Raw genomic sequence first — 25,423 nt, 5'->3', positions numbered from 1 at the left:
TACATAAAAACTGGACATTTTTCGGCGTTGAAAGGCACGACGGCTTTTACATCCTTCAAAATCGGTTGCAAAAAAGTTAGATATTTATCAAGCCCAAAACGTGGGAATATGTTTTTTCTATATAACTACACAGAGAGACGATATAATCAATATAATTTATTCATCGTGAAATGGCGTGTGAGCCCGTGGGTTGTGCTAATGTGTTCTCCGCTCAGTACGGCCAAAATCTACACGCGTGTTTTGTGCCCCGTCCTTGGTGTTTTAATACTAAACCAGATCTGTCATCGATATAGATTATGCATCATTGGGTCGCAGGTCCTTGGCGGTGTAAAGTGAAAGGTAAGCGTGAACTTACGTGAAAAATAAAAATAATTGGGGGAGGGGGAAGGTTTATTTACTAAAGGAAAGTTGGTGATGGCCCTGCATAAAGCATTATATAATGTGCAAGAAGACCTTGAAGTCATCTCACTGATTTAACTATACATTACACAGGGTCAGCCAAGCTCTTCCCGCAGCAGAAGCTCGGCGGGATTGGACCTCCGTCATATAAATTGGGGTCAAGGAGCTGAAACACAACGTCCTGGCAATCTCTCCCTTTGAGCTTGGCCGACCCCGTACAATGCATAGTTATAACATTGAGGTTTATCCAAAGTCTCTTCACCCACTGAATTATACATTATACAGGGTCACCTCAACCCTTTATGCTGGGGAGACCAGCGGGTGTCGGGGGTCCAGAATGAATAGCGAAACGAAGGGGGAAAGAAAATAAACATCAACATAACCTTTCATTATTTTTCTCCATTTTTGCCCAAAAAAGTAGATATTTTTGCTTGCTAAATGTCTGATTAGACTTTCACTTTGGGGGGGATGATGGGGGTCGCTGTACAAGATTGTCAGTAAGTCCGGGGAAGCAGGGGGGTCGTAACCGATGGTAAATATTTCTATAGAACATTTTTTTTATTCTTAACACCGTATACAAAAAAAAAAAAAACACGACTCCAGACGCGGTCGGGATTTAAATATCACAGCAAAGATGCTAGAAGGTAGAATTTTCCCTGGGGAAATAAGGATGAAAAGTGCATTTTTAGCTCAAATTTATAGCCATCATCCTCTGCCATCGAGCTGTAATATTTAAATATCCGATATTAACTGCTACATTGTTATCTCCGAGGAGTCCCGGCTAAAATAATCTTACAAATTCACTGCAAAATATGTATAGAAATTACCATTTTGTTAAAAATAATATTTTACATTAGACACTTTTTTTCTGTTTAACAAAATAAATTAAATAGACATGGCTTTAGTTTAAAATCTATATAGAATTACACGTTTTCTATACTCATGAATAAAAAAAGTCTGTACCATCAACTTAATGATTATAAGGCATCTTTGAAAGCCACCGAGAGATACTATCGCTTTTATGGACTCAAAAATATTACTTTTTCCAAAGAACGAAATTAAAATACAGATGAACTCCAGCGGTTTAGATTTGCTTACATCGATTTTCTATTATTCCGTTTAATTGTTTGTTTTTTATTCGATGGGAAGAACGAAAAGTTACTATAAATATGAAATCCATGAGTTCTCTTCAGTGTGTTGTTTCTCCGTGTCTTTGCTAGGATTCCTACAAAGACGCAGGCACTTTTAAGAAAGGAATCGTTCCGCCCAAAAGATTCCGGTGTGGAGATTTCCCGCTCTCGGAACAAACATGCTATAGCTTATTTCGAATGTGATCTCTCTTCATAAATATTTGTTCTCCGTATTCCACTTTCCAGGTGTTTTTTTTTCGGTAAACCACTGAAAATTTCAACTATTCCGGTCCGACAAAAAAAACGAGCAAATTAAGGCACTGTTTATACGAGGGCGGCCATCTTTTTTTTCGACAGGAAGAAGAACAGTGCTTTTTGCCCCGAACACCGCTGAAACCACACACAAACCAAAAACAACAGCCCTGAAATTTTCCAGGGTTTATTCTTATCCTTCATTTTTTTTGTTTGCTTTAAGTCATATAGTTATTTGCATTAATAAAAATATTCTTTCATCCGTATGCACTGGCAGTGTAAGCTGAACCAAGCAGTCTTTCTGAGGTACCGATGACGAAAGCAAGTCCTTTCGGTATGGCTAGTACTTAGCATTGATAATGGATGTGCTGGTGTTGGTGTATTTTGCCCTCGACGTGAGAATGCGTGTGCGTGTGGATATCAGTGTAAATCTTTGGGTACATTTTTGAAGCCACTCCCGGTGCCAAAACAGGTCCTTGCGGGAGTAAATGTTGCTGTTGGGCAACATAATCTTCATAGTTTATGGAGGACATGCAGTCTTTGTCTGGTATCTGCGGAACACAGACCCTCGGGGGTGGTCTATGGACGGCTGCTGCGGCCGGAGGCGACCAAGGTTTCTTCTTGGTCTGGCAAAGCCACAAGAGGATTGTCCCAAATATAAAAACCGCTCCAGCGGGAATACCGATAATTACCGGCCACGGAAGACTGCTGGGAGAAGACGTTGCGGTGGCGATAGGAGGCTTTGGATCTGTAGGTCCAGGAGATTCGGAAGTAAGGAGAAGAAGATAAAACAAAGAGATGATTAAACCCAGAAGAGAACAATGAAAAACAGATGTCAAACATAACAGAGCGCACAATGCTTCTTCATAACACAATGTCTGCCAACCTTCTAACATTCTAAGCCAACAAGTAATGCTTTGTTGTTGGTGTCCTATTAAGGTTCTAAAGGACAAACAAACAGTTTGCTTTTTTTGTTCAACGGTGATTTCTAAGGATCTGTTTTATTTTAAATCCCCCCCCCCCCAAAGACGTAACGGGATAAACCCAGCCCATATGGCTTCAAAATACAGTCTCTCAGCAGAAAGCTGGGCCATCTTGCACGGCCCGGAGGTGAAATGTGGTTAATTGCCGCTAATACCTTCCTCTAAAGTCAACAAGTCAGAAATCTGAAATATGTAGCGGGTTGCACATGGTTTACGATTTCAGATTTCTTTTTTTTTTTTATTTTTTTTATTTTTTTTTTAAAGTCCCTCAAGTGGTTTTAACCGTCTGTGACCCAGAAGGGCTTAGAGCGGTTCAATGCATTTTGGTTTCGTTAGTAGAAAAAGGCGACATTCCAATCAATATTTGGTAAACGTTTACTTTGAAATAATTACACTTTTATATCTTCCTTCCTATTGAGATCTATTAAATATGAAATATTTTTACTTAATCAATAAAATTCAGAATTTTGAAACAACCTTGTAAGAGGCCAGAGAATTACATTGATGGTAATTTTTTTTTTTTTTTTTTTACAGTTTTGGTTAAATGTCAATATCTGAATAATATCAGCAAATTTGGCAACTAAGGGCATTGATTTTATCTCGTGTTATTATGTCTTTATACTTTAGAAGACACATTTATTTTCTTTTTGGTGGTTACATTTGCCATGAAAACGGCTATAAAATAATAATTAACAAAATATAGTTAACGTTAATATTTACTTTTTTTTGCAGGTGCCCGATTTAGAAGACAAAGAACTGAATAATTGGAAAGAAATGACAAAGATTTATTTTCTACCCACCTGGCAATACTGTTAAAAAGGCACTTTTGAAACTATATCCCATCGTGTTCGCCCCAAGACAGATGTACATGCCGGCATCGTCTTCCTTGGCCCTGGTGATGATGAGTTTATTCAAGTAGGATCCGTCTGGCCGTGACCAAACTTCTCCCGTTGGCAGCACGATAAACTTTTGCCCTCCGACATCGATGGTCGAGTTGTACTTGTTCTCCAAGCCGTACTCCACTCTCTTTAACCACTGAATAACAGGCTTGACGTCACTGCGCACTTTACACTGGAAGGACGTCGTCCCACCAAAGTCCACGGTGGTGTTGACGGGATGGTTGCCCGTCAGGATCGGCTTTGATCTCGTTCTCTCTGAGAAATCCAAAAGGAACAAAATTATTATGTATATTCTTATATATATATAAAAAAGCTATATAATGTTTTCTCAATGTTTTTATTGGACCAACATATTAAAAAAATATGAAGTTTTTGTAAACTCAGAGGTCTTTTCTTCAGATGGAAGTGATGTGAATGATGGGGATCTAAGATGGTTCCATCTAAATGAGAGATGTCAGGTACAGAAGGTTTCAGGGCATCTTTTTCTATGTTGGCCCAATAAAAAGTATCAAATGTGACTTAAGACTCCATGGATATGAAGACATACTGAGAAAAAAAACATAATTTGTAGTCTTTCCCTTAAAGCCATAGTGATATAATTAATTCTTTTAATATAGCCAAAGTCAGGTGAAATGTATGTTCTTTTTAAGCCTTTTTTAATAACTTAAGGACATTTTTGTTTAATGATCAATAAGAGCTCTTGCGTTATTGATCATGGCTATGGTGTCAACCTTATCAAGATGACCAAGTCTAACAGTATGTGCAGAAGGTGGAATTCTACAAAAAACGTGGGCTTCAAAGAAATTCGGGGAGAGAAGAGGATACAGAATGTGTCAGGTTTGTGGAAATGTAGCAGAACGTGATCCCCCATGTGTATCCCGGGCAGCTCGGTATAGAGGGTTTTGCACCCTATAAAGTTTTCTTTCACCGGATCTGCACTCCATCAAGAAATGTGCGAATAACCAGTAGGCGATCACATATCTACTCCAATAAAACAAACTGCGATATCGCACGGGTCTCTTGGTTTTGGTAGACATCATTCTGTTTTTGATACAAAAATAATTGCCAAAAAACTGACACCGGGATGAGATCCGATTCGTTTTCCGGCGTTGGCTCCTGGTTTTAGTGTAAACACATGTTTTTAGTGTCTTTAAACAGCTGTTGTTTCTTTATTGTTAGCAGATGTCCATCAGGTTTGCGAGCCTGTGCCGCCCATGTGCTTCTCATTGCCGACATAGGAGAGATACGAACGAAAAATAAAAGCGATGTCTGATAACATCTGTGCTCGGTGCCGGTACTTACGGATGACTTCCACTTTGTACGTTGCGTTAATCTGCCCCACTCTGTTGAACACCTGGCAGGTGTATTTCCCACTGTCCTCCGGTTTGAGACTTTTTAGGTTGAGCGTCCACTTCTTTTTTTTGTTCTCTCCGTTATCCTGAGAGTTTAGCGGTTTGCTGTCTTTCAGCCACATGATGTCCGGCCTGGGATTTCCGCTCGCGATGCACTTTAAGCGCACGGAGCTTCCCACCGGCCGCGCGATTACCCTTTTCCTCATTTTTGCCGGCTGAGTAAAGCGGGGTCGGGCTGCAGAGAGAAAAGGACATGTTAAATGCCATGTTCCGTATTCAAAGCAATTGACTAATTACCTTCAATGCTGGATTATGGCACACAGAGCACGGTCAGAGCACGGTAGTATTTACCTATACCGGGGAATTCTATGAGCGGAACATGAGCTCCTCGGTGGCGACTAAGTGCTTCTTAAAAACTATTATTCTTAGAAAGTAAAGACATTCTGTATTAAGTCACCTATATTATGTATATGCCAATGATGTTATCTCACCAACTATACATTTCTGGATTGAAAATGTCCAGGTTATTGCATTTGTAGATTTACTTTGGGCCATAGCCAAGGTGACTACCTAAAAAAACAAAAAGGGATCTATATATTTATCCAGAAATTGACAGCATAGGGGACACCTGATATCCTTCCCATTACTATAGCAAGGGCAAGAACAAAACATATAAGGAGCTGCAGACAAAGCCAATAAGTTTTAAAATTCTTATTAAAAATACATTTTAGCTGTCAGAACAACCCTTAGATGCGTAATTAATGCCAGAGTTGGCACAAATGAGATCTTATATATGTATATATCAGTTACATCATATAAAGCAATATATAAAGTATTATATATATATATATTATATTATATGTTATAAGCTTTAGGGTGAAGAGACTTCTATCCCAATACACTTATACGTCCTATGGAGGCTTCTATGATGTTTGTACTTTGCCTATATCATAATATAAGCTTAAAAGTACCTATTGGTTCTATATAATTAAAATAAGACATAATATATATATATATATATATATATATATATATTATGTGATTGTTAGATTTATGTGATTAAGGCACTGCAGTGTTACAGCTGTTCAGGCTCAGACACCCCAAACCCTGCTCAGAACGACGGCTTGAGTGGCGGAGCAGAAGCTGACACTCACCCCACTGCTTGCCAGAAACGTCTTCTAAATCGGTATTGGGTCCGTCAGGTGGTTGGTTCGTTTTCCCGGCACTAGCGTCATCTATAAAACAAAAGAAAAAACACCTGGTAAGGCAAAAAATAGCCTTATACTTAAAGTAGAAAAGACAAATTAATTCTATTTTCCTTTAACTCTTTCTATATCAGAGGAAACTGAAATGTTACTCTGCATTCTGTTTAGCCATCTACAGGTTAAAAGAAATATAATTAAACACTAAAGGATACATTTAAGCAGTATAGTCTCAAAATATACATTCTCCTTCAGACTGAGTTATCCAATTCTTATCTCCCCAGCCTGCATTTCTTGGATATTTCTTCCACTGCTCCCAGCGGATTATGAAAATATATCTCGCTGTGATAGGAATGATGATTTTACCCGAGTAGAGCTACTGGCAAAAGATGACAAGACTTGTAAAGGTATCAAAGAATAATTCAAAGCATCTGATCCTGAAAGCCTAAACCACGGCGATGTATTGATCTCCTTCCCCGCCAGCTCCAGAAAAGCTTAAAATTAAACCGGGACTGTAAAGGCTCTATAGATGGAGATCTCGTTACCAGACGTGTGATGGTATTTACACTTTTTGATGTCAAAGTAGTTTGAGGTCATATTTGGATATTCGTCACATGTTTAGGTGTTAGTCTGAGGTCACGGAGCCGTGCTGGCCTTTAGACTTGTCTTTCAGATGACATGGACACCGACCTCCGGGCGCACACATGCACCAACTGTCTGCCATTCTTTCTACCGCTTGGTTTGCTTCCAAGTCTTTGATGTCAACCGATTTGGTCCAAATCTATTTGATCCTTTGAAGATGCAACTTTCCTTGTTATCCAGCCAAGCCCAAAAAAATCCCGTGTAGTTCCTGACAAGGCGCAGGCCGAGTTCCAGAGATGTCTGTGGAGGTAAAGCGCGGGGCGACGAGGCGAAGCCTGAGGACCAACGTTCTAAGAAGCCCATCTAACTGAACTCACACCCATGCCTTCATTATTTAATTTTGCCTTCTTTAGCGTTTTTGTGGTTTTCAAAAGAATTCTCAAAGCTTTCACCTCGAAAATGTACTCTAATAGAATATGAGACATGGCTTGGGACAATAAGCAAACCCCCCCCATAGGCACATAACCCAAAATCTGGAAGTACGGATATATATATATATATTTTTTTTCCTTTTTTGATCCCAGGAGGCTGCTGCCTTAATTTGTTCCAAAGCAATGCCAGCCACTTGTACAACCTGACGATGAGATTTTCAGCCTTTGATGTCAGAGGCCTTGAAAGGCCCCATTTCACAGATCATCCAACTTTGCATAACTAAACACGGTGACCCTTGATCCGGAGCACACTTCAAAGCAAAGGCTGGGTGGATGGAGCCATCAATACATCCCATTAAGGCAGCTTCTACTCAACACTTTAGGGGGGGGGAGAAGGGGGCATACAAAAATAAAAGGGGGCCGTGAAATGAGGGAGAAAGTGATGTAATTCCCCTAGGTTTCAGCAAGTATAATAAGGAGGAATACATTTCAGAAAGAGTCGGGACTCTATACTCTCTCCACCATTTCCCCCGGCAAAACGGAGGGACGTGCGCATTCCCAGGGTAACGAGCTCAGAATCAATATGCAGGGGTCTAATAAAGCTTCTCGGGAACGTGAAAAACGCTAATTTCTCCGCACGGCGACAGCAGAAATTTTATTATTGTTTTTGACCCAGAGAACATGGGCTTTTAGTGTTTATAAAGCTATTAATACGAGCTGGGGTGGAAAAAACAGACAAAAGCAACAGGGGCGAACGCTGGGAACTATAGTCGCCATGCGGCATTAACCCTTCAAGGGCTTTGGGGTGCCATTGAGATTACAACGCAGGAGAAAGTTTAGAAAATGTTGGGAGTTATGCACAATCTTCCCATTTGGGGTTAGGAAGGGCAAAAAAAAAAAGTGCAGGGGGCCCCTCATGGCTCCATTATTTAACCCCTCGTGATTAACGATTTCATACAAGTGACATATTTCGAAACGCCGCCACTTAAATCCCACGGGAGCACCGTTGCTTTAATCTGTGTGTTTTTGACCCATTATTTAATATTATTTGCCATTATAGCATATCAAATGAGACACTTTAGAGCCAATTAAAAAGCGCCTTTTTTATTTTCTTTTGGGCGTGAATGTATAATTTTTGTAATTCTTCATTAGCTCTAGCGAAGGTTTAATGAAAATAATAAATAAATCATCACCATTAGCCATACGAATGCAACACAACACTTGCACATAAAAGGTTAAAACCGCTATTTTAACATTTTTAGCCATTGGCTAAAAATCTTTTATATTCGTCTTTAAGAAAAAGGAAAGAAAAAAAAAAATCACCGAGATAAAAAGGCCTTTCAGACAAACGCTTTTGTTTCAGAATTTCAGCGGCTCTATTAAATGGATTACGCTCACATCCGAGATTTACAATTTAGTATAATTTGCAAAAGCACAAAAAAAGTTTCCCAGGGGAAGAAAAAAAAAGACACTTTCTACCTTCTGATTTTTAATAAGGTGAGAAAAAGTATGACTGACGCATTCTTTTTTTTCTCTTTTGGCAGATGGTGGGAACTCGGGGCTCTGAATGGGTTTTTGTGTGGTGAGAGAACATGTTCCACACACTTAGAATTCTGTATTTAATTAAATAGAAGGCGCGAGAAACACCGACACTTGTTTGTTAAAGTAAACGGACTCGGGGTGCTCTCTTGGATACATAATCTCAGGTCCTCTTCGCCTAATCGCAGGGGTAGGCAATCTTTGGCTCCCCTGATGTTGTGGACTACACCTCCCATAATGCTCTTACAGTCATAATGCTGGCAAAGCATCAAGGGAAATGTAGTCCACAACATCTGGAGAGCTGAAGATTGCCTACCCCAATGTATCGGATCGTCTCGGCCTGTAAAAAGTTTTCTCGTAGCCTTTGAATGTATGGACCGTAAGAAGCGCTATAAAACCCAGTAAATAACAGTAAATGAAATGAGGTGTTATCACCATGGCAACAAACCGAATAATCCACAGCGCGAGCCTTGTGTTGGCCGCTCTGGTAATAACGCCGCAAACCCGAACTGGTTAAGACAACCGCCAGTTAGTTATACAGTTTTGGTACAACGCTCTTATTGCCATGGCAACCGCTGGAATGCTATAATTATAGAGCCGTAACTTTCCGATTTTTTGCACCCGATATAAGGATTTTAGAATAACACCGGGAATTTTTACATTATCTATATAGTCTATAGCCATCCTCCATCTCTGATAGACTAGGATATTATTCTCATTTATTCCTCCTCCAAATACACCGCTGATTACCGAGGGGGGTAAACATCTACACCCAATACAGAATTGTTCAAAAAAGGAGATGGGGAGGAAAAATAAAAAAGCGGAGACAAGCCGGCAATAAAATCCCAATAGAGAACGCGCTGCCAAGAGTGTTGGACGCGTAATAATAGCACGTAACCGCCAGCTTTAACGAAAGAGCAAGTGAGGTGATGTATAGTCTCGTGCTGCCGGCCGGGCCGCCGCGTCTGTCTAAACTCCGAATTAAAAATGTCCGTTTGTATACTACGAACCACCGAAAAGGGCCTGTGTTTATGAATTAAGGGCATGTCATGAACTCAAGAGACAGGAGAATGTTTATCGCCAACAGAGCCCAGAATCCTCAGCGTTTTAAAGAGGAAGTTCCACTCTTTATTTACGCAGAAGACGGGAGACTGGCCTACCGGGAAGCCATTCGGGAAGGGAATATACAGGAGCAAGCATACAAGACTCTCTAGATCGTAAGCTCTTCGGAGCAGGGCCCTCCTCACCTGTTCTTCTGCAAGTCAAATTGAAATGTTATATACTACTTGTTATGTCCCGTCTACCCACTGTACAGCGCTACGGAATATGATGGCGCTATATAAAGCAAATAATAATAATAATAAGACCTTGCTTCGAAACACTATCAGATGACTTGGGCACTGTGGAAGTGGACGCTGCCGCTCACTCTTACCGCTTACTACATCCCTATTGACAATGAAAAATAAGCCTCTCGTTGGGTGAAATAAATTGTTAAAATGTATTAAACTAACGAGCTTTGAGTAAAAGGACACCAGCTGGACCACTTTCTCCTTGCGATCACCCTATGCACGAGGCAATTCAAATGTCTAGGTCAAAGTCAAAATGGAATGGAAGAGATGAAGGTCTCTTACCCCCAGGGTCTCTCCCTGTTGGTGGCATGTGGCCACACTAGTGAGCCGTGCGGAGCCGCACTAAAAGGGAATCCGTGAAGATTAGTCTACAAAGAGGTTGGGATTTTCCAGTGCGGTAATGGATTTTCGAGTGACATTTCTTACCATAGAGGACACCTACACCAGCTGCTAGACGCTCATCTCATATCAAAGCTTTCAACACCGTAATCACTTTCCGTGCAATGTGTTCCCGACTCGTGAGTTGGTCGGGTCCTACTAACCAGCCTGATCTACTGATCACACAAGAGGGGGAAAGGAACGCAGGATCCTCCGCTCTGCTCCTTCTGCACATACCCCTCTACAGCTGCCGAACGTAACTTTACCAAACATCAAGGGGAGCAGGAGGGTTTACTGAATTAAAATACTTTACATACTGGCTAGTCATCGTTCCCTTTGAAACTAATACGTGGCCAGGATTTGACTACATCGAGACTGCCGCGGTCTTTCCATACCATGGCCCCAAAAAAAGCTCAGAAGGAAACACATTGTTTGACACCACTTGTGTATACACTGTCTCGCTGTGATGTCCCACCGATCCTCTTTCAGCGGAGTTGTACCGTGCTACTGGATCCGTGTAAAAGTCATGAGCCTGTCACTAAAACGTGCACATTTACGGCTAAACCCCGAGGAAGGTCACGGTATACGTGCCAGGAAAAAAAATAAAAAAATAATATTTTATATATATATATATATATATATATATATAAATATATATATATATATATATAAAAATAAATATATATATATATAAATATAAATATATATATAAATATATATATAAATATAAATATATATAAATATATTTATATATAAATATATATATATATATATATATATATATATAAATAAAAAATGGAAAAACAAATTATAAAAATAAAAATATAAAAAAATATATATATAAAAATAAATACAAATATTAAAAATACATATACACATATACACACAAATGCATACATATCATATATATTTGTGCGTATATACATACATATATACATATACACCCATGCTGTCAGCTGCACATAGCGTCATATCTTAAGTGCTTCTAATGTCAAGCATTCCAGACAATGTCAGATGTCTGTATTTATACCGATTCTGTAGAAGGAGGTAACACATTATTTTTAGCTTGATATCCAAGATTGCTATAAACCGCATTAATGGTAATTTATATCTTACTCAATGGTGCGTGAATAATTATAACGTTAGTTTATGCGACGGGGATCCGGACTCTCTTTTGTGCCGCGTATCAGACAGCCAGATGCATATTATAGATCACCGAGTGATACTTTGTGTCTGCAGATTTCTAATCATACGTAACTTCTAGATGTAGTATTTGTACAGCTATGTCGGGTCCTTCTAAATCAACAATTATGACTTTGCTTTCACGAGTTTAGGCGTGGAAGAATTTTTCTCTTTAGTAAAAGTTGCTTAAAGAAGTTTGTGATGTATCAGGAGGAACGGTTCCAATTAATAGGTTCTTCCCTCGCTCTGTTATTTGTAAGGGTCAAGCTACACTGGTAAGCCCGTCTCAAGTCATAATTAACTGGGGAAGGAGACAAAGAGACCGGGCTGCAAGGAAATTCTCTTACAAGAATGGAAACTTGTTCTTACACTGTGGCGAACAAAAGAGACCTGCATCGGGAACCCGCTCAGAAGAGGCAGAAAGGACAGTCTTGAAGAACCCCAGCCCTTTGAGGACCATCTCTAGTACCTTTTCAAAGCAGCCCTTTCCGACATAACTAATCCCTGCGCTTAATGAACTACAAGCTTTCTTTTCATGCGGACAAAGGCTTCCCCCATTCTCAGCACTAATCGCGCACAAACGGCGCCCACCATGGTATCTGTTAAAATCCCATTCCCTCTTTAAAGACCTGAGCTGATGAGAAATGTGTTTGACAAGAATGGTTACTCGTGAAATGAGTCCTTTTTTTTGCACAGCGGAGAGATAAGTGGAGCATGCCAGGAGCCGCCGGAGAAAAGAATATCTCAGGGGGCGGCATCTGGGGTCTCAAAGGATCCGAGTTCCTCTTCCAAATCTGTTCAGGGACAGCCCGACCTTTATTTATTTATTTTAACGGCGCAGGTTATTTTGCTGATTTTTATTCCCATTGGCTGGTAAAAAAAAGAATAGCCCTGTGAACGTGACAGCAGAAGAGACCCAATTCGGCCGTCTACTCGCCCGTTCTTCCTGACGTAAAGACTTAGACCTTAATCAGTCTTTGTTCTCGCCATGTATTCATAATTAAACATGGAGTAGACATCTGGTTAATTCCTTCACTGTATTAGCCTCTACCTTTTCTTCTGAGAGGCTGTTCCACTTATCTACCACCATCTCCGTTAAGTGAAGCTTCATTGCATTACATCTGAAATTGTCTAAAATGTTTATTATGCAACAATGGCTGATGCATATATTATTCAGTATATATATATATATATTGGAAGCATTTTCCTCATTGTATAGGTCAAAAATAAAAAAAAGTGAGCGCTCCATGGTTTCCTTTAGGGAATAATACTTTACAACGCCTCACGTACCGGAAACAATTCCAGAAGAGTCATGCTTCGGCTCGCTGGCGGACTACTGTTCCAGAGAGTCAAGTTTATTAAGAACTATGAAATAAAAGGTGTCAAAATGGACGTTAATCAGCTTACAAGAGGCTTCCACTCCTAGCAAACAAAGCCGGGGCTTCTTTGGGTCGGCCCCTTACGATGCAGCCAACTCTCTGCATGACTTCCCAATACCTGCTGGGCAACACAAAGGCAAAACTTCACAGGTCACCGCGGGACAATTAGCCGAGGGAAACGCACCGGAATATTAAGCACGAGCCCTGCCGGAGGGGGACATTTTGGGGATTTTCTTTAAAAAAAAAAACCTTTATAGGTTTTTTTTTTCTTTAATTTATATTTCAAGTAGAAATGTTCATTAATAGACCGTAACTGCTGTCGTGGAAACGTAGATTTTGACGGCAGATAAGACCCTTTCGGTCCATCTAGTCTGACCCCTTTTCTTTCTGTAAAGACTCGATCCTTAATCACTCCTTGGTCTCGTCTATCCCATGCATGCTTACTCTCTCATCTGCTGGGAGGCTATTCCACTTAACTACCACCCTGTCCTTGAAGTAAAAAAGGTGTCAGCGCAGAATGTTATATCTCCCCTATCAGGAGTTAAACATTGTCAGGCAGTTGGATTATTACTAATTTCATTGCTTACATCGCTGGGTGTATTTTTCACATATTCTATTCCATTGCCTTTTACTTTTTGTTTTGTTAATATTTATAGATTTTACTAATTACGTCATAAAATGGGTTAATAAATTGAAGGGGAAAAAAAAGAAATAGAAAATCCCAAACAAGCCTGTTTTGTTGCCGGTGACAATAGCGGGGTAAAGAACCCAGCACGGATCATTAGAGATGAGTAAACATCTCTATCATTTCTTCAAGAACGGCTCCGACACACAGAAACCCCGTTAAGACCCTGATTATGTGACTATTTTTCTACATCAAAGAGAAACTCGATTTCTTTTCATTCTCACATTAAAAAAAGAACGCTCTCTGTAAGAAAATGACATGTTTGACTTCTTTGTTGAAAGCGAGGGGTGAGGCTCCCCGTACCTGCCTCGCAGAAAGTTCCTTGTCCCGTACCGTCTACTCTCAAAAGCCTCTCTAAACCCGACTCGTTGTTCTTACACGCACCACTCCAAGCCAGGTCTTTAAAGCGCCGCTCCCCCACATGAAACCCACCTACAAATCCATCTCTCTCCGGTGACGCACCTCGGCAGCACAATCGCAAAGAGAGAGAGAACGATTTCAACTCAAAACCACAGCTGTTTGATCACACGAGCCTTATCATGTGTAAACATTGTACGGCTCTTTGTACATGTGTAGCAATTTATTTCAGGTGTTGAATCACGATGGGTGTTTTCTTCTCCTAGAGCTTCTCCTTTGACCTATGTATTTCAGGCATCAGTCAAAGCTGGCGTATGGTTCAAACACGAGATACGAGACTCTCGCGGCGAGAATATTCCCTACTTTTTGTTTCGAGGTAAAGGATTCATTTATAGATCTGGAAAAATGTACATACAATTTATAATATCAAGTGTAATATTTCCCATCGTATGACATCATATGACATCATATGACTTCAAGGTGTTCCCGTATAATACGATTACTTCTTCGAGTTGCTTTTCAAAAGCATGCATGTATGGCACCCGTTCGGGGCAGGATCTTAAGAGATCGTAAATATGTCCCTTCCCGTTCAATGGAGGGTATTCACTAACCCTGGCATTAGCAGGACAGCCGAGCAGCCCAACTCCCAAACGATAGCACAATAAGGCAGAGTAAAAATGAAAATTGATCATAATGTCAACCCATCAGGATGAACGAGTACAGAAGGAGATGAAGACCCTGTTCTTGAGAGCTTACAATACATAGTAACTCAGGGCCAAACTCTATGAGTTGCGAAAAAGCTTGGGTGCGCATAGGGCGACGTCAAGATGATCAGACCCTCAATTACACAGCATCTGAATGAAGCATCTTGCTTAGTGCTCTGCACTTTTGGGTATAAGGAGATACACCCTGATTGAATTTAGGTGCATCCTAAGTACAATGGTCGTCCAATAATTAGATCTTTGGATGTTGTGGGACTCCAATTCGGATCTTATCAATTCTTATGGTGAAACAAGAAAAAGCTTATTCTTAGCATAAGGCTAACACAAGAAGGTAACAATATAACAGAGCAGATGGGCCAGATGGTTATTATCTGCCATCAAGTGAATCAGTTATGATAACGATAGTTTAGGTGGCTACGAGCAGCATGGGGAAAACACCAAAAAATAGAAAGTAACCAAAGAACCAACCAAACAAACCGGACATGGAAGCAAATTATTGGATGTCCCATTAAAAATAATCTTAGAGCTGAAAAAAATATTATTAGAAGCAAACAGTAACTTTAGCAGATGTATAGTTTTCAAAGCGGCCGACGGTGGCCTGTAGAATGCTCTGAAGGTCCGGATTTAGATTTAGACCAAGTCGGAAGGTGGTTATGGAAAATAACACGTTCAATAAACAGTCCTCTGAGAGGGATATCGCGTTACTTCATTATCACATAAGTGGAAACAACAAATGTATCACACGAGTGCGTTCAGATCTCCAACCATGTGGAACGTCTGCTTTGGGGGACTGCCTGGTCGGCTCCTCTGAAATCGATATACGGAGCTCATATTAACAAACATCCAAGCGTGAAACGTAACCCCGCATCTGCAGAACTCCATCTCCTTATGGTGCCCGATTCGTGTCAACTTCTGCTTTTCTTTCCTGCTCAATGACTCGGTGTATTCAGGGGGCAAACAGGGGGCTTTTGCCGCCGCCGCGCACCTGTACATATATTAAACAATGCGGACGCCTGTTCTGTTTTCATTCTTGACAAATTTTCATTAGCCTTGAATACACTTTAACTTAAGCGAGCTCCCGATGCTCTCCACCGAAAGGTTTCACACGTCGACTGGAAGTAAATGGTCCATGACTTGCGGAAGGAGATATGGGAAAAGGGAAGGAACAGGTGATTTTAAACAAAAATTACTCCCCCCCCCCTAGAGTATGCAATTAATCGGGGAAAGTGAATGTGCTACAGTCCTAGAAAACGCAACAAATGTAACCTTTGCGCAGTTTATATAAATGTACGAAAGTGATATCCGAGTCACTCGAATTTCAGTACAGGTATATTGTTTAGAGAATCCTGGCCCTGCCACAGGCTGCCACCAAGCTCAGCTGAGATACCAGTAAGTATCTCAGTGTACGAAATCCCAAAAGTACAAAAGCTTTTAGGTCATTTTAATAAATTAAGTGAGTTATGCCAGAAGCAGAGAGACCAAAGCAAGGGTAATAAACATATATATAATGATAAATCATGGTAACATTAATAAGAACAATGTTGTATATGATGTATTACAGAAACACACCGCTACTGCATTCCTTACGTTGTATATAATCGAATCCACTACTTGCCCCCCCTAAGCCTTTTCTCTGAGGGCACCTAAATACGTAGGTGACCCCTACCTCGGCCATATGTGTGTTTATATGCGTGATGACTTCAGAGAAGGGAATTCGGATTGAATTCCAGAGCTCTGTACGCACCACGACTCCAGAGTCCTAGTGAGTCGCACAGTAGTCTAGAAAATATAGTCTCGGAGCCTCGGGTTATGTTGCCCGGAGAACACGAGGCTCGCAGTTGTGACCCACCATTGCTCACTTCTTCCATGTTAACATTTCTTGGAACAACCACCCAACGAAAGAAGCTATTCAAGCGCTTGGCACCGCTTTCTGGAAAATGATGGATGTCTTGTTTATGAACTTTCAGGAAAAGTTTCAAAGATACAAATGAATAGAAACTAAAATTTTGAAGGACATGTTATGACAAGCTTAAATGATTAACGTACAAAAAAACATGTATTTTGGAACATGACCCAATGTCATGTTTTCAGTGATCAGGGTTAAACACAAATAACTGAACATTTTTTTTTTTTTTTTTTTTTTTTTTAGTAAATTTGGCAACAACCTATTGAAGCCTGCTTTTGCGTCACATGACAATTCCCAGCATTCCCAGTACAATTGTCTTATATCAAATTATACATTAAAGTGATATAATATTATATACTTTATAGAGATTTATAATTGATATGACTCTCTTCCTGTACCTCCTTGCACCAGAGGGGGCGCTAAGCCGCTATGTCATCTGCCTATAAATTATAGCTAAAAAATATCATTAAAAACCATCGTTTTTAATACGTATTTTAAGTTAGAAAAAAATCACATGAAGATTAAACAGAATCCAAAAATGCAATTGTGAAAGTTCTAGATATCGGGACACAGAAGTTCACACCAAGTATTTTCAAATAGATGTCATCTCTTTCCCTGTTGACTCTGGAAGCGGCTTGTTATGTACGGTTTCCTTGTTTTGTCCCCCATTTGTTTCTCAGTTAGAGCCCCGAATTCCTTTTCACGTTAAAACAAAACCATTATATCCTTAGTTTGCATTGTCTGGTTTCTGCCAAAAACAGGCTTTTTTCCCCTCTCTTGTGGGCCAATTAACGCATAGCCTTCCATCTCGCATCAGCCTGGCCATGGACACATGCCTATTGAAGGCCAGTGGAGTACAAGTAAAGACAAATTTACCAAGCTGGGAAGGACAATGCTGTAGTTAGCACATGAAAGGCTTTCTGGGGTACAAGTGATCCCTTTTTGGAACACGGCCAGCCTGGGAAGCAGGTGGTGTCCACAGCGTGTCCCATCAACATGCCTTCTCTACAAAAATGAAAAAAAAGGAGAAAGGCATCTGTTGCTTTGAATGACGGTTCCTGCAAGCGCTCACTTCTCTGAATAGAGAAGCCTCTGCGTGGATGACAGAGGAGAAGAAACAACTCACAGGTGACCCTGCGCCATAGATTCTACGATAATACGTTATGCTTTGCGTCACTTTGTAAATAACTAGAGAGAATGGTCCGCATGATGGGTTCCTGAACTCACTTTTGGACGGCTAACAGCTGGTGGGGGATCAGCACCGCTGAAGCTTTGAAGAAAAACAAGCACTTCACTTTATTTTCGTTTTAGGTATACAGACCGATTGGCGTGCAAGAAAAAAAATAAAATTTGTCACCAAAAAAACAAAACCAAAAAAAAACAAAACAGGAAATCACTACTTCTCCTTTAAACGCGGTCATGGAAACAGCTCTCCGAGAGCATCAATTCAGCCATTTTTGTTTATACGTTCCATCGCGTCCACCACTCCTGGTTACTATCACGGTGGAGTCTGTACATAAAAACGGATTCCTGTTGAAAGCTTGCAAAATAGCCTTGTCACCATAGCAACCAATGGAATGATCCATTCTGCAGGACTGTCTCCTTGGTTGCTATGGTGATAAAAACCACTTTTCAATCATTGCACCACAACCACTTTGTATACATATCCCCTAACATGTTATTAAGTAAAGTAAAGTTTATGTAAAGTTATTACAAATGTGACACTCTGCCTCAAATCATTATTTATATATATATATATATATATATATATATACATATATATACATATATATACATATATATATACATACACACACACATATACACACACACATAAACATACACGTACATATTATATCCCCTCTGGATAAACAGTATTGAAACAAGCACATATTAAAATCAGACTGCTTTAATCATCGACCCACACACACACATCAACAACCTTTCATTTCCCAATTAAATAAGGAATTCCATTGATGTTCACGAACGGTTCAAAGGCTGAACGCTGAAATCACCCTCTTTTAAGAATTTTATTTGCGTATTATCACGGAGTGCCTGACTCATACATCACGAAGATAACCCGCCGAAAAATAAAAAAATCCTCACTGCCCATCCTTTCGTTAATAATGCCAGAGGTGGGCTGCCATCTTTCAGCCCTGTGGGGTGTATGGGCGATATATCGCTTGTCCACCAAGACATTAGGGAAAGTTCTGGGTTGTCGGACGCCAGGCCTTCAGGGCCAAAAACAAACCAGGATTCAGGTAAACATTTGCTTGGAACACAATAGATTGGATTAGTCCAAACCTTTTTGATTCAGCTGCGTGTGCTAATGCTGGGGTACCCAGAAGAGCCGGTTTTGCCCCCCTGAGGCCTGGAATTTTTTCTATATAAAACGCCAACAATTTATGCAGCGCTTCTTATAGTCCATACATTTAAAGGGTCTGACAAAACTAGAACTTACAGACAAACCCATACATTTAGGTAAAGAGGGCTTGGCTCATAAGCTTACAATCTAGATAGAATGGGGTGTAAAGAAACAAAATATGGAGAAAGGGGTGAGAGCGTGTTGGAGGGGGGGTATATTTAATCCTCAAAAGATCCATGTTTTTACTTTGTGACAAGCCAAATACATCGTGGTACATGGAAATCCTTCTACATGGTTACTGCTGGACTCCCAAAATCTATGACCCATTAGTGAACTACACCAATATGAAACTTTTACCAAAAACGTCTTCTTCCATCAATTAATGAATCTCCTTTCATTATCAGCACCTCCCCTACCGATGTAAAGCACCACTTTCTATGACCTTCCCTTGAGAAATATCTGGTTTCTTTTCTGCTCTGCTTCTCTCTCTCGCCCATAACTCAAAAGGGTCTCATTTTTAATAGCTTTAGAAACCATAACATTTCAGAATGTATCAATTGGAATCTCCTTTCATCCTCGAGAACTCATTTAATTGACACGCAACTAATCTAACTCTTCACGTCCAAGCAGCTTGGCTGCGGAAGGCCAAAAATAACATTCTTTTGGAGAATTTCGGTAGCTATAAGATAAATCGGACAGTCTTTTTAAGGAAATAAAAGGAAGGACTGACCAGAAAAAAAAAAGAACGTTTGTGTGAAATGCTCGCGGTATGCGAACAATGATATTAATCTATAAACCGAGTGAAAAAGATACTGGCCAACAGAAATATTGCTTCTCCGCCGGCGAAAGACCCTGGGAGTATATGAATTCTATGAATTTCATCATTTATATTACAGTATACATTAAAAATGCCTGCCACATCTGTTATGGTTTTTATGGTAGGGATTATTCACCCCCCAGAACATGTGAGGGGTCAGTTTTGAAGACGATCTTTTAGGGTATTTAGATATAAGACGTAAAAGTTAAATTTTTACTCTACAGAGTGAAATCTAACAAAATTTTGGCCATATGACATCACAGGAAGTGCTATGAGATCTCACTAGCGTCAAAGATTTCCTGGTTATGACACCTTGATACATCACCCAACATGCCGTAAATATACTAATGTGATAAGCAAGTGTTAATAAGGGAGTTTGTAATATAATACACAAAAAATATGCCGAGACATGTAAGCCATGTTACCCTCTCTATACCCTACCGATGCTGAGATCAGAACATTGTGTCATAGGGAGGTATACCATGAATGCCCCAGGGACCACGGACTTGGTGGTCCAGCCAGAAGATCCTATGGACCACGGCTTTTTGTAGCCCTGGATCTCAGTCACATTCACTAGTATTGTGACAATCTGCCCAAAAAACACATCCATAATTTAGATTGGTTTGGCTAAACTGCGGGGGACGAGATCCTATAAGTTACTGATGAAAACACAAATGTTGTATACTAATATACTTGTAATATACAGTAATACAACTTATGTTTTCAGAGGGAGAGAATATCTTGTAAATCCTCAAGACCCAAGGCTAATGCCTAATTGTAACGAGAGGATAGTGCCATAAACGTTGAGACGGCTTACACACAGAGTGCCTGTCAATATGTAGTCGGATCTATTGCTCACAAAATCCTCACCACTTAAACTGGAGCCAAAGAGATGGGCGCTCGCATGCACAAACCAACAACACATGCCGCTGTCCTAATTAGCTCAGAAGAACGGGGCACGCGAAGAACTTCCAGACAGGAATCCATGAGCTAATCACGTCTGTAGTGAGGAGTATATAAAAAAAAGCAAATATATTATAGAAATGATTCCACTTACAAACTAAATTCAATGATTAAAGAAAACGAACCAATGTGGACGACGATTTCTATCATTTTCAGGGAGCTGAAGGACGAAGGTGATGGGAATGGATCACCATTAGCTTGAATTCAACTCAATGGCGTATAAGCTTAAAAGGGAAGGACCATAAGGGTTAAAAGTGTTTTAGAAAACTCAGTGCTGTGCACAGTAATGTAGGTTAGCACTGGCAAAGAAACACTGTTTTTATTTTGTTATTTAATATTATTCCAATAAACTGTAGACCTGGAGGCTGCCATTGTTGTCAGTCATGTGATATGTTGGCGATTTTCCCTGCTTAGTCGCCACCTCGAGTTAATTCTTTATGGCAATGCTAATTAAGGCCATTCTTCCATAGACTTCATTAGTCAGAACGTCTGACCGGGTGATTAAGACTGAGCCATTCTAAAAAAAAAAAAAAACTACAACTACTCTAACACTAGTAGTGGGAGTTGCCATATAAATTTACATCATCCAAATATGTTTTTAGACAGAGGGTAACCTTTCCTAGTAAACCAAAGACAACATGACCATGCACTATAAATGATTCCTTATTACTGCAGAGCATCTACCCCAGGCTTCCAGAATTAAGATGGAAAACCTGACACCTCTTTACAATTTCCTGCCACTGCATATCTGTCGGCAGCGAAGGCACGAAAGTCTAATGTTTGACTGGGAAAAAAAAAATCGGAAGTGCACATGAACTTTTTTACCATAACCTACGGAGTTTCCTCGTGGGACTGCGTTAAAAGCATACGAAACCAACTTGGAGGCTTGTAAATCTAAACAGGTTTAATGCAGACATTTGTATGGCAGGAAATTGGAATATTCAATCTGGGAAGAAACTGTGGCTAACGTTCAGATAATAGCAATTCTAAAGGTATGAAGAAACTCTAGTACAGGAGCGTTCTCCGATTTCTTAGTGATTACGTTTCCCTCCGAGACCGCCGCTCATGACTAGAACGACGGGGAAAGTTATAAAGATTATTTAAGGTTTCCTGTTCCTTCCAAATTGGGGGAAAAAATTGACTTCTCAACAAATATATCCCCTTAAACCTGCTTCAGCTCATGGGCAGTATCATGCTGGGGGGACAACAACACACAAACATGTTAGGACGTCGGGCACCATTTTGAGCAACCATAAAGACGCATTAAGCTTTATTAATTATCTGTCTGGCATATAAATTTTTGGTTCTAGGCTGCGCCACCAGCCCATCCCTTCTGCGCCGCATCCTTCTACTTGGTGCCAGGATATGACATCATATGTTAATGAGCCAGCTGGGGAGATCAGATCTCCCTTTGAACCGGCCCATTGGGACGTGGAGCTACAGAAACCTAATTAGCCAATAGGTCGACTGGCTCCTAATGTGGCTTAGGGGCTGCTGGCCCCCTCGACCAAAATACACCACTGCCCCCGACAACCTCACAAACGTATTTCATTAATCCTCGTAACCACTTGAGCCTGCTTTCATTATTACTTTATCGCACCTCATTGCTATGGCTGCACAATCTATATTTTTGTATATGTATACAATCTGAATTAGAACACACACTTTACATATTATATGTACACCCCACATTAACTTGTGTGTATACGGCGGGAGCAGCCATCGTAACTTCCTGTTCCTCCCCCTTGCTGCTCCTCTCCTTGGATTAAAGCTGATTGGCTGTGCAGGCAGCAGATAGTCCTGATCCATCTCCCCCAAAGCAGCCACAAGTTTATTATACGTTGCCTACACTTAAACTGCCGGGAAATGAGAATGTTTTGGAAACCGTCCGTCCGGAAGAGCTTACAGTTTATTTTAATTGATTTCGCACACCATATGACCACGCGCCGTATATATTATGCACAATTTACATTGTAAAAGCGTAAATGTATAAAATAACATTTTCGTTTTGAAGGCCTCGCATGTCTGACCTCTCTTCAATTAAATAAAAACTAGAAGTAACCCGTGGTTATATCAAAAATATACATTTCCAGGCTCGGCTTCCTCCATTAACCGTTTGAGAACTGTATGGGCCTCAAATGTTACGGTAACCTACACAGCTATATAGGAGAAGCCTTCTCCCAAAGGGTTAAAAATAACATATAGTGATCGGTGTCAGCTGCTGGCCCCGCACTCTGAAAAACCACAGAGCGTTCTTTGTGCTTTCATCTCCATCATGAGAGAGAATGACATCATCAGGATTCATTAAACCCACGGTCCAATAAAAATAACTGTTATAGCCCAAAATCACTTTTTTTTTGCAGGGAATATTTTTGGAAGCGTGCTCTGCATTCCAGTAAGTCCCTTGCTTCCTCATACAAACATATCATGACCTAAAAGGAAAAAAAGAAAAACCTAATTTTTTTTTTCTAGACTGTTATTTCCTTTGCTTCTCATACAATAGTGAACTTCTTCTCGTGGTGGCTGGGTCAAGAAATAAGCGAAAAGAGGAATAAGGTGGCAGATTCGAGAATTTCAATATTTTGAATGTTTTGTATTTTTCAGTGGAAAAAAAGTTTCACATTAAATTCTTAGTTTCCTTGGTGATTTTATATTGCTTTCTTGTTTTCAATAAATCAGAATTTGTACAAAGAAACGGACCTCCTCAGAGGTGAGATTTGATTTTCAACCTCTAATAATCATATATGATGTCATCTGTCAAAACTTTTTAACCCAGAATCATTGTATGACCTCTTGGCCCATCAAAAAGATATCGGGATATCTCATTACCACTGGGAGTTCATTAGCCCCAAGTTATAAATTAACCCCTTAAGGACAATGGGTGGTCCCTAAACCCATTGAAAACAATGCATTTTGAGCCCGTACATGTACGGGCTTTGTCATTAAGGGGTTAACTTCTGCACCCACCCCAATGCTTGGATGGCCCGGACCCTTACACCCTTTGGTGGTCCTTAACCATATACCATATTGCGCCTCCATAAGGCAGGGGTTTTTTCTTCAGCCACCACATTTAAATAACCCTACTGGTCAAGCACAACTTGCCCTAAGGGGCAAGTTCTAAGGGTTTTATGTGAGGGTTGCAAAGCAGGACAATCACTGCAGATGAAGGATAATGGATTTATATCTACCTGAAGAAGGCAACAGAATGCAATGGTCAAAAAAGTGCATTCTTACCTTCTTGTAAGGTACTATATTGTGATGGAGACTTCATAATGCATTAAAACAATTAAGTTCACTAATAACAAATTAAATAATTGTATATATATAATTTTAATAACTTCATCCGCTCTTCCGGGATATGGCTAAGCGCTGGACAGATTATCACGGACATTCTCTGCCAGGTCTTCTGCAGACTCGCACATACGACGGAGTCCGCTCTGTTAGGAAATTCTGCGCCCAGCGCCCAAAACATGTGCATGTATAGAACATGTGATATTTTTTACAAGGCAAATAAAACCTGGAAAGGGATATTAACTTTATAGACCTCTAAGGGCTCTTATATAGAAGGAAATAAGTTCCACAACCTACTGTTGGCACCTAAAGTACGGAAGAATAACGTTTACAACCTGCTGAGAATCCCCTAACCGAAATACTGAGCTAAAAAAAAAAAGAAGAAAAAAGAGCAAATGAGTCGAGATTAAACAGGATAAAGGGAGCATGTGACTTCTCTAGGTGTTACTGCTTACACGTCAGGCACGGCTTTCGGTAATAATCTACAAGCGCAGGAAGCTGTGCTACTATGTCTGGGAAAAATGCATTCAACCTGAAAACTTTAAATCCAGGTATTTGGTGAAAAAAAAAAAGAAAAATCCTGATTTTTTTTTCACCCCCAAAGTCTGTTTTCAAAAGAAAATTTAATTGGAAAAAAATGTTTAAAATAAATTTAAAAAAATCATACAGTTTTAACAAGAAACATGTGAAAAAAATTGAATTTACAAAAAAAAAACAATTTTTTTTTTATATAACATAACCGTTCTATTCTACAATGCCTAATTTTGTTATTCTAGTACAGAATTATTTTGCCCCCACGCCAGCAGATAGCAGGACCGACTCGTGACCCAGTAACAGCCCCGAAGCACGCGTTAAATCCAGGCTCTTAAAGCATCTTCAATCCGCCAGGATCATCCTGCCGGCTGTTATCGCTATCTGACAGGATGACACCGGTTAAGGACTGGTAGCCGAAGGAAATCCAACGAGAAGGAAATGGACGTCCATTTATTGTTTACTTGGGATCCTCTCCACGAACGACTTCCAGATGTTAGGTTTAATTGTCACACGTTGGTCTGTTTGAGCAGCAGGACTTGGAAAGGGCAGTTTCTAAATCTGCGAGGCTCATCACTGAGCGAACGGAGCCAAGAACGCCTGTGAACCTTTAAAGAAACGCTAAAAGCAATATGGAGAGGGGTTTTTTTACATTCTGGTTGGTTTTCCTTCGTTTTTATTTCTGCGAATGTTTTGTCTCTGCTGCTTGTTCTCAGAAAACATCTACTA

At 40.2% G+C, this 25,423-nt stretch overlaps 1 protein-coding gene across 1 annotated transcript in view; it reads right to left on the bottom strand.

Moving 5' to 3' along the window:
- Window positions 1-1,522: 1,522 nt before the first annotated feature.
- Window positions 1,523-25,423, bottom strand: part of FGFRL1 (fibroblast growth factor receptor like 1) — a 67,725-nt gene continuing 43,824 nt past the window's right edge. Inside the window, exons 3-6 of the mRNA XM_053458150.1 lie at window positions 6,170-6,250; window positions 4,966-5,250; window positions 3,565-3,918; window positions 1,523-2,529 (exon numbers count right to left, since the gene is read on the bottom strand). Coding sequence (XP_053314125.1) covers window positions 2,129-2,529; window positions 3,565-3,918; window positions 4,966-5,250; window positions 6,170-6,250 — 1,121 coding nt within the window. The 3' untranslated portion in view covers window positions 1,523-2,128. The remainder of the gene's footprint in view (window positions 2,530-3,564; window positions 3,919-4,965; window positions 5,251-6,169; window positions 6,251-25,423) is intronic.

This window comes from Spea bombifrons, chromosome 1 (genome assembly GCF_027358695.1).
Source record: "Spea bombifrons isolate aSpeBom1 chromosome 1, aSpeBom1.2.pri, whole genome shotgun sequence".
NCBI lineage: Eukaryota > Metazoa > Chordata > Amphibia > Anura > Pelobatidae > Spea > Spea bombifrons.
Note: the sequence above shows the minus strand (reverse complement) of the source record. Positions and strands in the feature narration are given on the sequence as shown.